This window comes from Pogona vitticeps, chromosome 2 (genome assembly GCF_051106095.1).
Source record: "Pogona vitticeps strain Pit_001003342236 chromosome 2, PviZW2.1, whole genome shotgun sequence".
NCBI lineage: Eukaryota > Metazoa > Chordata > Lepidosauria > Squamata > Agamidae > Pogona > Pogona vitticeps.
In genome coordinates, this window is record NC_135784.1 from 84,049,879 (window position 1) to 84,064,932 (window position 15,054).

A 15,054-nucleotide genomic window follows, 5' to 3' on the forward strand; every position below is an offset into this window, starting at 1 on the left:
CTGGGTTGTCCGGGATATCCAAATCTTTCTGATATAATTCCTCTGTGTATTCTTGCCACCTCGTCTTGACGTCTTCTGCTTCTGTTAGGTCCTTCCCATTTTTGTCTTTTATCATGTTCATCTTTGCGCAAAATGTTCCTCTAATATGTCCAATTTTCCTGAACAGATCTCTGGTCTTTCCTTTTCTGTTATCTTCCTCTATTTCTTTGCATTGTTCATTTAAGAAGGCCCTCTTGTCTCTCCTTGCTATTCTTCATGGATTGCTGCTCCTTCATGGATTGCTGCCTTGTCGTGGCGAAGGGGCTTGAGTAACTCAGAGAAGCTATGGGCTATGCCGTGCAGGGACACCCAAGACGGACAGGACATAGTGGAGAGTTCCGACTAAACGCAATCCACCTGGAGTAGGAAATGGCAAGCCACTCCAGTATCTTTGCCAAGAACGCCCCATGATCAGAAACAAAAGGCTAAAAGATATGACGCTGGAAGATGGGCCCCTCAGGTCGGAAGGCGTCCAACATGCTACTGAGGAAGAGTGGAGGACAAGTACAAGTAGCTCCAGAGCTAATGAAGTGGTTGGGCCAAAGCCGAAAGGACGCTCAGCTGTGGACGTGCCTGGAAGTGAAAGGAAAATCCAATGCTGCAAAGAAGAATACTGCATAGGAACCTGGAATGTAAGATCTATGAACGTTGGGAAGCTGGAGGTGGTCAAACAGGAGATGGCAAGAATAAACATCAACATCCTGGGCATCAGTGAACTAAAATGGACAGGAATGGGCGAATTCAGCTCAGATGATTATCATATCTACTATTGTGGGCAAGAATCCCGTAGAAGGAATGGAGTAGCCCTCATAGTCAACAAAAGAGTGGGAAAAGCTGTAATGGGATACAATCTCAAAAATGATAGAATGATGTCAATACGAATCCAAGGCAGACCATTCAACATCACAATAATCCAAGTTTATGCACCAACCAGCATTGCTGAGGAGACTGAAATTGAACAATTCTATGAAGATTTACAACACCTTCTAGAACTGACACCAAAGAAAGATGTTCTTCTCATTCTAGGGGACTGGAATGCTAAAGTAGGGAGCCAAGAGATAAAAGGAACAACAGGGAAGTTTGGCCTTGGAGTTCAGAATGAAGCAGGACAAAGGCTAATAGAGTTTTGTCAAGAGAATAAGCTGGTCATCACAAACACTCTTTTCCAACAACACAAGAGGCGACTCTATACATGGAAATCACCAGATGGGCAATATCGAAATCAGATTGATTATATTCTCTGCAGCCAAAGATGGAGAAGCTCTATACAGTCAGCAAAAACAAGACCTGGAGCTGACTGCGGTTCTGATCATCAGCTTCTCATAGCAAAATTCAAGCTTAGACTGAAGAGATTAGGAAAAACCACTGGGCCACTCAGGTATAATCTAAACCAAATCCCTTATGAATACACAGTGGAAGTAAAGAACAGATTTAAGGAACTAGACTTGGTGGACAGAGTGCCTGAAGAACTTTGGATAGAGGCTCGTAACATTGTCCAGGAGGCAGTAACGAAAACCATCCCAAAGAAAAGGAAATGCAAGAAAGCAAAGTGGCTGTCCAACGAGGCCTTAGAAATAGCAGAGAGGAGAAGGGAAGCAAAATGCAAGGGAGATAGGGAAAGTTACAGGGAGAGGATAACGAGGCTATTAATTAGAGACACATTGGTGTGTGTGAAAACCTGAGGGGATAGCTTGTACTTCTCTCCGTGCAGGAAAAAAGCTTGAAGCGACCGCCGCCCCTGGGTCCAGAGACAAAGCAGAGAACGTCGCAGGCGCCGCCATTAAGTTTTACTCCCGATTTTCCCGCCAACCCCCTGGGGCCTGCAATACCACGGAGATTCCTAATCATCTGGATCTCGCTTCCCTTCTTTCCCCTCTGCCAGCACAGAAGGGAAGAAGCGGTTCAGTGTAGCGTTTACTTGTTGCTCCCCATGTCTAGGGTTCTGATCAGCCGCTTTTAAATCCCCCCCCTTCCAAGAGGGCTACCGAAGATAAACCGGACGTTGTCCCTGAATGCAGCGATGCGCGATTAAACCAAACAAGAAGGCAAGCGCCAAAGGCTGCCGGGTACAAAAGGGGAGGCCGTTGCCGACAGGAGGCAAAGAAGTCCTTTGAATTAACGAGCTTTGCTCAGGACGATCCGGGATTCGCGCAGACGGGGAGACCATCGGGGCGGCTTCTCACAAAGCGCCGCCGTCCCCCCTGCACGCCACAGATAAGGAAGCGGGACGCAGCCTCCGCCCTGGCCAAGAACCACACCCGGAGCGAGGGCGGAGCGGGGTGGGGGTGAGGGTCGGGGTGGAGCCGCCGGGCCTCCTGAAAAGGAGGGAAATTGCCTCCATGCTGGCGCACTTGCTTCCCCTGGTCGGTCGGGCTGCTACTGCTGCGGGGACGATGGCGGGCGCGGCGGGTTCTTTCCAGCTGGCGGGGCTCAAGGCGCGGCCGCTAGGAGCGGCGGAGCCCGTCGACCTGGGTTCCTTCCTCGGCCGCGTGTTGCTGGTTTCCAACGTGGCGTCGCTCTGAGGCACGACGACGCGGGACTACACGCAGTTCTCGGAGCTGCAGCGGCGCTTCGGGCCGGAAGGCTTCGCGGTGCTGGCTTTCCCGTGCAACCAGTTCGGCCACCAGGTGAGCGAGCCGCGGGCGGGAAGGAAGGAGCCCCTGAAGGGAAAGCAGCGCCCGGGCCTTTGTTTGTGAGAGGTGAAGTTGTTAACGGGACTTCTGTTGCGTGTGAATGCTCTCGGTTTTTAAGCGCACGCGTTCCCCACGTTGGAAACCTCTCGCTCTGCCCGGAGCGGTTGAGCCGGCATTTGACCCACTTGTTGAAAGCGAGTAGGATAAAAGGCAGAACTGCGGCGGTGCCTTAAAGGTCTACGCGGGCTTACTGTAGTGTAACGCTTAAAGTGCCCGAACATTTTTTGTTTCTACTATTGGTGCTGGAACCTCCTTTCAATACGTTGCTTGGAAGCGTTTATGAAAGGAGGCTTCAGCGAGCACAAAACTGATCTCGGCTTGCATCTGAACTGGCAGCCGCCTGGGCTTTGTCGGCGGCGAAGAAGACGCCGCGCCCTCGGGCTGGCGAGACGTTGCTGCGGGGGCCCCGGCGCAGCTGCCCGGGCCTTTTCCCAGCTGGTCTCGGGGGGGGGGGGGAGAGGGAGGGCGTCTTCTTGGCCCCGGCAGGGAGGAGGCTCTCTCTTGCTGTACTATAGTGGAGGGAAAAGAAGAATGAAGGGTATTCTACATTTCACAGTGGATACAACCTCTGCCAAGGTAGTCTCTAAGCGCATCCACTGAAACCTGCCCTGATTTGTTCTTCTAATTCTCCGCACCACCAACGGACATGCAAACTTCAGCTTATTCTTCCCCTTTAGGCAGTAGGTTTTGAATAGCCAGGTTTCTATCGCTTTCCCAATAATGTGAAAAGAATATACAGTGTTCTTCTTATGTGTTGCAGAACAAGGAGAAGTACCTTTAATTTTATGAGGATCTTACAAACCTAGGTGGGTAGGGTTAAGAGTATAAAATAAATTTATATGTCTGAAGTGGGTTTTGGACACCTAATGGTATGAACAAGACAGAGCAGGTTGTTCAGGACAGCTGTGCCAGTTATGGATGATGTAGGTCAAATTAAAACAGCCAGGAACTGAAATATATTTTAGTTTTGAAAACTGATTTAATGTGGGCCATGTGGATTAGGAGCTAACAAGTTTCATAAGATTTGACAGTCTGCAATTAGTTGGACTAATGAAATGGATGGGTTCAACCCTAATGTCTGTGCAAGTAAGCCACCTGTACTGTGACATCAATCAGTAGCTCAAACAGTATGGAAAAATGTATCCATTGAACTAAATGAGTTTATAGCCTTTAACTAGATGATGACTCAAACAGCCAAAGTCTTCCACAACCCAAATAATTTGGACAATTACTTCTGTAATTCCCTGCAAGCTGTTGAAAGTTGCAAAACCATGTCTTTGAAGGGCAGCAGGTAGACAAACACTAGTGGAGATTGGGCTGGTTGCTGCTACAGTACCTGCCTGTGCAAATAAATACCTGCTTGAATGCAATGGATGAGGATTTATTGGAAATGTAGTTCCAAGGCGCACTTTAAAGGCAGGAAGCGGGGGATTTCCTGCAGAGGATGGATACACCAGAGCTTCCTCTATGAGGAAATATGATCTGCTCCTTGAACAGCATATATTTGATTGGCTGGGGAGTTGCAGTTAAGCCAAGTAGTGAGGGGGAAAGAGTAGTGTTTTCTTTAAACCTTGATTGTCAGTCTGAATCCTTATGCATACAATTTGTAACTGCATGGACCTATCCAGTACACAGTTGTATCACAGTCTGGTTTAACAAGTGTGGTGGTGTATGAGAATGCCTCCCTTGTAATTAGCACAAACACTACTCTACCACCCACCTCTTTAGTTAAGCCCTTCTAGTTCTTGTTTGGTACATTGGCAGCAGTCCTCCAAAATGCCTAATATAACGTAGGCAATATGTTGTGGGTTCGTTGATAGTATCAGTGGATCTGTTTTGTTAGGCCTTGGTTTCCTCATGAGGAGCAAACATTTTCAAGTCAGTGTAATTTGGGCAGGTGGAATCAGTTAAGTTTGTAGAGTTGAAAGCTAGAAATTGCTTTTCATGTAGTACTTAAACTCTTCATGTATGTTTGAGCAAAGTGAGGTAACTACAGTAGCAAGTAGTGCAACTTGCAATAGTTCACAAGTTTCTTTATTCTGGATTATATTTCAACAAAACAACTATTGACACACAACTTTTGGGAAGCGTAAAATGTTACAATAAAGCAAGTGAATGTGTTGAGAGCTGTGATGATTGATAGTTGAAATTAAACATATATTTTTTACAGGAGAATGCCACCAACGATGAGATCCTGAACTCTCTAAAGCATGTCCGCCCAGGCCATGGATATGAGCCCAACTTCACTGTGTTCGAGAAATGTGAGGTCAATGGGGAAAATGCTCACCCACTTTTCAAATCCCTGAAACAGGCATTGCCATACCCACATGATGACCCTGTATCGCTAATGAATAACCCACAGTTCATCATCTGGTCTCCTGTTTGCCGCAATGACATCGCATGGAACTTTGAAAAGTTCCTTATTGGTCGTGATGGAGTGCCTATCAAACGTTACAGCAGGCGCTTCGAAACTATCAAGATTCAGGAAGATATTGAAAAGCTACTTCACTAAGTGCTTTAGAATCAGCCACCTTTAAATCCTGTTGCAATTCCCCCCCCTTTGCTTATCCTAGCTTGTGCAGATGTTTCCATGCCACTGCAAATTGAAGATATGCTTCTAAATAGTAACAGTCTGTGTGAAGGGAAGCTACTTATGCATGAGCAGCAGCAAAGCTTTCCTCGAATGGAGGAGTCTGCTAATTGTGGACCTTCTGCCCTTTCCTTCCGTAAATTCTTCACATATTCCCATTTGGTGGCATTGCAATATGGATCTATAATGTATGTTGGGTAAAATCATACTTGGTGAAGCAGCCGTATTTGATCTATGAGGCTTCATGTCTTTTGCCTGTTATCTGTGACTCGTTAACTGTTTACTCTGATGGTAATTTTCTATTCCCCATCTAAATTTTATTCATGATGGTGCTTCTTCTAAAGTCATGAAGAGCACTTGATGTGGCTTGTAAAATTTTGTATGTAAAGGTCTAGTAAATTACGCCAGGGCAAACAGCTTAAAATCAGCAATTGATGTAAAAGAGATATATCAATAAAGCGCTTGAAAGAACTATGTGTTTTATTGTAAATCTGGGCAACAGCTGGTATGAAATGGTAGCTGATACCAGGAGGTTTACAGTGCTTGCATCAGGTTCCTCAAAAGCCTTACAGACATCTAGCCAGCCCTGGAAGCCCAAAATTAACTGGTGACTTCTGTTCCTTACCTGAGACCTGCAACTCCAGTAACTACCATCCTTGTAAAGTTAACACCAACCCTGCAAGGTAGACCAAAACTAGACATCAGATTGTAATAATTCTGGAAAGGTACATGATAGCAAGTCCAAGTAGTTAAGTACTGAACTTAGAACCACATTGTTCCTCCAGTCAAGCTCTAAAAAGAACATCAAGTGGGAATTTTTATTTAAGAGGAGAAAGCCAAAATTACTGGGGGGGTAGATTTAGTAAGCCAATTCCAACAAATAGCAAAAGCTCCAGCTGCAGTGATTATAAATGAAGAACAGGTAAAGAATACCCAAATATGAAAGAAAAGTAGCTAGCCTATTTAGAGAACCTAAGAATAGACACTCTGAGCTCATAAAGAGTACATAATAACATGCTGAAATATGAAGGCACTTGGTCTCCTTTTTGTGCATTCTCCTAACTATTCTTACACTTCTTTTATTCCCCACTTGGAAGACATTCATTAGCCAGTCCCTTCCACCAGAGGTTTCCAGAAGACATGCTGTTCTACATGTAACCACTTTGACTAAAATACAGCTGTGAATTATAACCAATTTACAGCTACCATCTCTGATGGTTTTAGAGTGGCCTTGGGTTCACTCCTTATTTCTCTTGATAACTCTCCAGATTACTTTAGCACCAAGCCTCTCCCATGGGCTTTCCAGCTGCCTCTGAGATGGATCCAATTTGGCTTACAGTAATGCAGTAATTAATACCGTGGTGGTGTTATATTTTAGAATTTCTTAACAGCTAGTGCCTTGAATTTGAACCTGGGTTTTCTAAAAAGTTTGTCCCAGACTATAGGCTTTTCTAGTTTAAGAACAAGCTACAGCAGCAAAAAAACAAAACAAAAAACTTTAGAATTAGTGTAGAATCTCTGTCTAACTTATTCACAAAACAAGCAATTCTTTCAATGGGCACTTTATTTCCATTGTTGGTTAAACAAGTTTCTTATTTTCCTTATGCCCTGCTCTCCTGCAAAGAGATTCAAGCACCTTACTTATTTTTCTAGGTTGTACTGGTAGATGCTGTTGTATTCATAAAAGTAGAACTGGGGTAATCTGGTCTATACAACTATAAAAGTGGATGGCATATGAATAAGAATATGTATTTTCTGAGAACCTCCACAGTGTAACAGATAGATGTGTTTTTATGTAGAAAGGCAAGATCTATCTGAATGGAATTACCTAACTTGTAGAAGAAGGGTGGGGGAAGAGAGGTACATTTGTTACCGTATTTTTTCTGTTTATAAGACAAGCCCTCCTTTTCTAACCCCAAATTAGAAAAAGCAGGGATTAAAGGGCTCCCTTTTTGCTAAGCCCTGTGCCTTGGCAAAAGGCAAGGAAAGTGGCTGTCAAAGTGACTGCCACTTTTCCTTGCCTTTTGAGAAGGCACAGAGCTTAGCAAAAAGGAAGAGAGAAACGGCTCCCCTTTTTGCTAAGCCCCGTGCCTTTGCAAATGGCAGCAGTAAAGAGCTACCTTCTGTGTATAAAATGACCCTCAATTTTTTTCTCAAATTATTTAAGGAAAAAGTGTAGTTTTATACATGGGAAAAATACGGTAGTTGACGTTTACCATGGATCGAACGATCTTTCTAATTTGGCACAGTATAGTGTCCTTCTGTTGTATCAGTTTACAAAATGAATGAACAAACTATGTGGGTTCTTATTTCATAATAGCTACTAGTGCTTTTCCATCTAATTATTAATGGTTTTTACTTAGGTACATCTCACTTCTGCGTCTATATTGCATTAAGTCTATAAATTTGTTTCTAAATTTATATGTATTTATTGATATAACACAGCACAGCATCCTTACAGCTTGCAGATTTAAAATTCATCAGTGGGGTCATTTCTTTGCACTATATCATTAAGCCACAAAAATGAATTTTTAGCTACCAATATTCAAGACGAAAACTGCAACAATTTATCATCCCTTGGCATTAGAACTATGTCTACACAACTAAGGGAATGTCCCTTCAAAATAATTCATAGGTGCCACCTGACCAACCAAGATGACTGGAATTAATTTTAAAAATCCCATCTACATGTCAGATGGATGGGGTGGCGGGGGAAGAACACTAATACAGCTATGGTACAAATGCCCTAAAGGTCATATCTTTTGGAGGATAATATCCAAAATTACAGAAAATATCACAAGACAAAACTGCACGTTAATATGACTTTTACAATACTGGTCATAGGCTCGGACCAAAAGGATATTGCATAAAAAGGTCATTTCATTATCAATCAGTGTTGATAAACAAGAAATTCTCTCCCATGGGAGAGATGTGAAAAATCTTAATACATCAAATTGTATAGAAAGAATATGGAACTCTGTGCTCACCAGGAAGTTAACATTGCAAATAGAAGACTTAAATGGTGTGTGTGTGGGGGGGGGGGGGGATATCAGGAATTTTTTTGCAACTTGGATGCCATTTCATTTGTAAACCAAGGTCTACAGAATTCTGGACTGCCCACCCTGCACATGAAATTGTGAGAAGATATACAGTATTATGAAACAAAATGCTTGTCTACACTTTATTTTGTTATGTATATTAATGTTCACTTGTTATACCAGTTTTGCTTGGATCTTTAAAAAGTTATTTAAAACACATGGAAGACAAGCAAAAAAAAAAAAACCATTAGATTAGTTTACAAACTAGAAGTTAAAACTGGTTTCTGACACAACAGTATAACAAAAGGAAAGAAAATATTAGTCAAAAGTTCTAATAAATCTGTGCCATTGAGTCAATATTGATGTATGGCAACTGTGACGTTTACCATGTGGCCTCTGCTTGTTTCCCCAAACAAAGGGCTGGCGCTATGTCATCCCCCCAGCAGATACCAATTGTGATGTTCCCGCTTTTCCTCATTGCCACCAGTGGATTTCCTTTATCCACAATATATGTCAGACACTTGTCTGGTTACTGCCAACAGAACTTATTTATTGAAATGTATTAAATTTACTCAGAATCACAGATGTTCTTTATTCAATGCATATAATCAAATCATTAAAATGTCAGATATCTTGCCACATAACTAAACACCACCTGCTCTATCTATTTGACCAGCTTATCTCTATTAGTATCTGTTCTCATGATCTCCCTGACTCTCTGTGCAAGTTCTATATCTCTTCCTTCATCTCTTCTGCCAAACCTTCTTATATCCACTGACTCCGCCCCTCCACTCCTCTCATAGGCTCATGCAAATGAGAACGAGTGACAGGAGTGATGTGGGGCAATCGTCACAGCGACCCTTTACCACTCATTTCTGGGAGTCCCCTGGGACTAGTATGCAGCTTTCTGAAAGCTACGAAGGCCAGCTCTTCTCCCAGGGGCATAGTGGGGAATGACAACTTCTAGTTTCTAACTCACCGAGTTATTTAAGCTTGCTCTAAGAGCTGTACTAATTACAGAACAAAAGGCCTGGAAAATTAAGATTTTTTAAAGTATTGAAATGCAGAGTTTGCAAATGTTACTCTTTTAGACCACTGTTTCCAGAATGCACCACTTGACAATGCAAGCAGCTCTGACAGCTGGATAATTCTGAGAGCTGTAGTCCAGAAAAATAAAACTTCCAAAATGTGTTGAAAGAAGGATAAGCTCAGCCTCTCTGGGGCATGAGGAGCAATAGCCTTCTGGTGCTTCCTAAGAAAGGCCTTAAGTTCCAAAAAGACCAGTAGATAAATACAAGAAAAGATTATAATTTATTTAAGCAGATCCCAAAGTAGTTAAGGATTTCTAAAAACTTAAGACTAGCACTTTGTTAGACCAGAAAATCAGAACAAATGGTGAGGCAGAGGTGTAATACGCCCCATTTTGTTCTAACTTTTTACTTACATTTTCCAGTAAGGGCAATAAGATACATTCCTCCACCACATTCAACAGAAGCAGGCTATATTAAGGGGGTGCAGGGCAGACTGAATAGCACCCACAGATCTGTCCCCCAATATCACAGAACACCTTGAGTCACATGTCTTCCTAGCAGCTGTCTGCTGCACTTTGGAAATAAAGCTACAATGTAATAGTGAGACCAGCACAAATCCCTTGAGTAGAATAGGGACTTACAGTATCTGCTGGAATAAAGGTAAAGATTCCCCTTGATATTTACTCCAGTCATGTCCAACTCTAGGGCATGGTGCTCATCCCCGTTTCCAAGCCATAGAGCCAGTGTTTGTCTGAAGACAGTTTCCCTAGTCATGTGGCCAGCGCGACTAGACACGGAACGCCGTTACCTTCCCACCGAGGTAGTACCTATTTATCTGCTACATGCTTTTGAACTGCTAGGTTGGCAGGAGCTGGAACAAGCGACGGAAGCTCACCCTGTCGTGTGGATTTGATCTTACAACTGCTGGTCTTCTGACCTTGCAGCATAGAGGCTTCTGCGGTTTAACCCGCAGTGCCACCACGTCCCTATCTGCTGGAATAGGCAGTCTAAAAAGCAAGGTATTCCCCCTCAAGGAATTTCTCCAAATTGTTGAAAAGATAAGTCTAAGGAGTTGGGTGAGTCTCTCCAGGAAGGGCTTTCTACAGACAGTGCGCCCACTGAAAATGCTTTTTTCTTTGTAAACACTTGTTGCATCTAGGCAAGAGCCAAGCAGATGAACAAAAAAAGGAGATGGTCTTTTAGGTCAGCCATACTTTTAGGTCAGCCATGGCTCTTTTAGGAGCTCTTCTCTGGTTCCAGGACCGCCTGTCAAAGAATGATACAAAGCGAACAGATGAGTAGAAAATCCCCCTCTCAGGTTTTTCAGTCTGTGGCCCCCTTCAGCCCCCCCTCCCCCCGTTGAGAATGGCTGTCTTAAGCTGCCTGGATCCAAGCTCAGGGCTTTTTAAATCCTCCCAAACGTCCCTGCCTGTCAGTCACTGGGGAAAGGATTTCGGTCAGATAGCTGAGGGCACCCAGAGGCAAGCGTTGCTACCTGACGGCCACCTGCCCTAGAGAAGAGGACCCCGCTCTCCCCCCTCCCCCAAACAACTCCCATCAGCCCCATTAGCCAGCACAGTCAATAATGAGAGATAATGAGAGGGCCACAAGGCAGCCAGCCCCAGCCAGCCCGATCCTGAGGCTAGAACCATGGCCTAGTTGGAAGTAACAGACGCAACCCCAACCCTTCCCGGGCAACCCACCAGCCCGTGGAAAAGCCCGACCTCAACAACCGCGGAGGTCGCCTGGATCCTAACCCCCCCACACACACACACAAACACCCCGTTTACAAAGCGCCCTCCGACCAGCGGCCGGCGACGTCAACCCCGCGTCTGCGCAGTCCCGTTCTGGGCACGTGACGGGGCGAGGAAGGATATCCGCAGTTGGTGACGGTCAACCGGCAGCGCGTACTGTCATGGCGGCGGCGGCTGCTGGTACAGAAGGGGTCGAGGGCGGCGGAGCCGCTGCCTGTCCGAGGCCGGACGCGGCGACGCAGCGGTCTGAGCTGATGCCGCTGTTAGGAACACCGCTGTGGCCGGGCGAGTTCTGGTGAGGAGGCCGTGCTGGGGCGAAGGGGCGCCGGCAGGCAGGCCGTGGAGGAGGCGGCGGCTGCTTTCGGTTCTCGGGGTCAGGGTCAGGGCTAGGCCCGGCGCGCGCGGGGGTGGGGGTGGGCCCGCTCCCACCAAAACCCCGAGCGCGGGGGGGGGTCCTCTTGGTCTTCCAAGACTCCCCCCCCCCCCCCGGCCAGGAGGGCGCGTGGATGCTGGTGCTTCTAGGGACATTCGGGGCTGGCTCCTTAGGAGGCTATGGGATCGGTGCTGCTGAGTCACTGCTCCGTCCGCTCCTGCCCGTTTGTTCATGCTTTTCTTCTCCTTTCCACTTCCCCTCTTGCCTTGTTTTCTAACTTTTGCAGTAGCTGCCCTCCTGCCGCTAAGTGCTTCTCTCTTTCCTGGTTTCAACGTACCCTTCCTTTTGTTACAGGTACTTGATTGACAGCCGATGGTTCAAGCAATGGAAAAAATATGTGGGCTTTGACAGCTGGGACCTGTACAACGTTGGAGAGCCCAACCTCTTCCCAGGGCCAATTGATAACTCTGGACTTTTTGCAGGTAGAAGTTACTGGCAGGGTGCCAGAATTTGGTTACTGTGTGTTAGGGAAGGAGGGTCATGGCAGGGAAGAGTCAGAAAAGGTCTAAGGGCACATGCCATGTACCTCTGGAGAAGTGTTTTGCCCTTCCTTTTTATTCTTCTCTATATCTCTTTTCTTAATTCTCAGAAGAATTTGGACTTCTCCTCTAATAAATGCTGATGGGAAAAATTTATGACTGGCTTTTAGCACTTGTTGCAATCAAAGCTGATGTTGAAATAGGACTTGAAAGGTTCCACCCTTGAATTAGTGTCTCATCCATGGGTTTTCACAGGCTTCCTGTTACTTGTTTTCTTACTTGTGGTTTGTTCATGTGGCTGGAACTATGCCTAGATCTGAGACCGGTTTTCTTTTTTTAATGGACAGAAGCTGGAAGACAGCCAGTCAGTATATCTGCTTCTGTATTAGATTTTGGAGTATTTTTTTCCTCTCCCACTGAGTTTCAACTCAACATCAGTTTCCTTAGTGAAATGGAAGGCTAAGATGTGGAGCACAGATTGATCTTGATAAAGTGATAACTCAGATGAAGAACTCTTTTCATATGTTTCTCTCAGATGCAGTAGACTTCAGGATTTTATCTTCCTGTATTGCTTTAACACCACAGGAACCTTCTCTTTTGTGGCAGGTGTGGTTGAGGAAGCGCAGACTAGGCTTTGTCTTTACTGTAGTGCCATCTAGTCCTGCCTATTTCCATATACAGTGGTGCCTCGCTTAGCGATTGCTTCGTTTAACAAAGAATTCGCTTAGCGATGGTTTTTTTAAGCAATTTTCCACATCATTTAACAATGTTCTCTATGGGCGATTTTCGCTTAGCGATTTCGGGACCATGCTTCGCATAGCGATTGCATTTTGGGTCCCCTGTTTTGCTTAACAATGTCCGTTTTTGCTATTTTAAAAGTGTCTTAAAATGTTCAAAAACTCTTTTAAATGCTTGGAATCGTTAGTGCACCTTGTAAAACCTTTGCAGAATTAATTTGGCTTTGTTCTGATTCTTCGTTAATTTTTGGTGAATTTCCCCCCATTGGAATGCATTGAACTGTAGGTTTGAAATTAGCAGTTTGAGTAGAGACTCGTTTGTATATTTTTACTTTGAATTTGCTATTATTCTGAAGAATCAGTGCATATGCAGAATTTTATTCAAGGTTTCATGCAGAGTTGTAAGACTTCTGTAACTATATTTACTTCCCTTTTTAGATTCAGAAACTCAGATGTTGAAAGAGCACCTTATTGATGAATTGGATTATGTATTAGTTCCTACAGAAGCTTGGAATAAATTAGTAAATTGGTATGCATGTATCGAGGGACAACAGCCCATTGTGAGAAAAGTAAGTAATCAAAATTGTGTGAATTTTGATGTAATCATATGCTTATGTACTCAGATATCAGTATAACTGAGGTCTGTAGGTTTGTCTCCAGAAAAGCACACACTGTTATTTATTTAGATTTGGGCAGGCTTCGTGCTTTCTAGGCTGTTATATATATTGCACATGCTTGGTCTATTTGTGCTCTCCCAAAAGGAGCTATAGGGACGTGGTGGCGCTGCAGGTTAAACCGCAGAAGCCTCTGTGCTGTAATGTCTGTAGATCTTCAGCTGTAAGATTGAATCCATGTGACAGAGTGAGCTCCCGCCAACCTAGCGGTTCGAAAGCATGTAAAAATGCGAGTAGATAAATAGGGACCACCTCGGTGGGAAGGTAACAGAGTTCTGTGTCTAAGTCACACCGGCCATGTGACCATGGAAGATTGTCTTCGGACAAACACTGGCTCAATGGCTTGGAAACGGGGATGAGCACCGCCCCCTAGAGTTGAACACGACTGGACAAAAATTGTCAAGGGGAACCTTTACCTTTACCTAAAAGAAGCTATAGCTGTTCTTTGTATTTGCACACAGTTGACAAGATATCTGCAATCAAGGGCAAGAGACACCTGTGCTCCCTGTTAAAACTCATAGGGTGGGGAGCTAATGAACCTAAGACCTTTTAACCTCATTTAAGTTTCTGCTCTAAACATTTTTCACATTCAGCTGAAGCATTGCATAGTGTGCTGCTAGAATAAAATGTAGTTACAGATCAATAGAAAAATGTTTTAGACATGTATATTTGGAAGTCAGAACATAAATATCTTTAAAGTTTGAGAAATAATTCCCTTTATAACCCCAACACCACTGCCTTAGTGATTATAATATGTACTTGTGTGTGGAATCTAAAGGTAATCCTGTGTTGTGATAAAATTTGAAATATATTAATTGGTTCACATGCTAATGTGAAAGTTCAACCTGCTGAGGCATTGGTGGTTCCTAGTTCTTGCACCATAGTATTTCCCCAACTTTCCATAGCAGCTTTGTTGTTTGGGAAGAGGGGGTGTAAGTAAGCCTGCCTCTTTGCCTTGGAGTCTGAATCCTATCTTTTGTTCTAAATGAATAGACTTGAAGGAGAATAATGATCTACTGTAGACTGTATTTAGCTTACATTTTTCAAAAAGAAAACATTTTTATTTTATAAAACTACTGTTAAAACTGACAGGTCTTATTTCAAATGAATACAAACTTGAATTGGTAAATACAGTAATTGGATTATGTGAAGATTCACAGGCAGTTACAGAGTTAAAGGAACAAAGTGTTTATGTTGCTTATTGTTTGTAAAACTCTTTAAAGCAACATTTTTCTATTTATGAAATTAAGGCATACTTATTTTAAGGCAAGACTCCTTCCTTTCTAGTTTGTGAATGTTTCAGCAAAGTATTAGCTGTTTGACTGCCTATACCTGTTTTACAAGAAAGTTTTTCTTAATAGGTTGTAGAATATGGTCTGTTTGTGAAGCATTGTAAAGTGGAAGTTTATCTTTTGGAACTGAAGCTCTGTCAAAACAGTGATTCTGCTAATCTCTTAAGCTCTTATTTCAGCAGAGCAGATACCGTTGGTGAGTAGATAGCTCCTAAAACCTTATGTTCTCTTAAAACATTTATGTGCTTGTATTCCATTTGTGTACTGCAGGTAAAAGAAACAATTTGACACATA

The 15,054-nt window shown here is 43.8% G+C and overlaps 2 protein-coding genes across 2 annotated transcripts in view; both read left to right on the forward strand.

Moving 5' to 3' along the window:
• Positions 1-2,183: 2,183 nt before the first annotated feature.
• GPX1 (glutathione peroxidase 1) lies at positions 2,184-5,793 on the forward strand. The gene is made up of 2 exons (XM_020789417.3): positions 2,184-2,666; positions 4,903-5,793. Exons 1-2 carry the CDS (start codon positions 2,379-2,381, stop codon positions 5,242-5,244), a joined length of 630 nt encoding a protein of 209 aa, XP_020645076.3. The 5' UTR covers positions 2,184-2,378; the 3' UTR covers positions 5,245-5,793.
• Positions 5,794-11,235: 5,442 nt separating this feature from the next.
• The window catches only part of USP4 (ubiquitin specific peptidase 4), a 48,368-nt gene continuing 44,549 nt past the window's right edge, over positions 11,236-15,054 (forward strand). The window contains exons 1-4 of the mRNA XM_020789450.3: positions 11,236-11,440; positions 11,873-12,000; positions 13,233-13,363; positions 14,830-14,956. Of these exons, the coding sequence (XP_020645109.3) occupies positions 11,307-11,440; positions 11,873-12,000; positions 13,233-13,363; positions 14,830-14,956 (520 nt within the window). The 5' untranslated portion in view covers positions 11,236-11,306. The remainder of the gene's footprint in view (positions 11,441-11,872; positions 12,001-13,232; positions 13,364-14,829; positions 14,957-15,054) is intronic.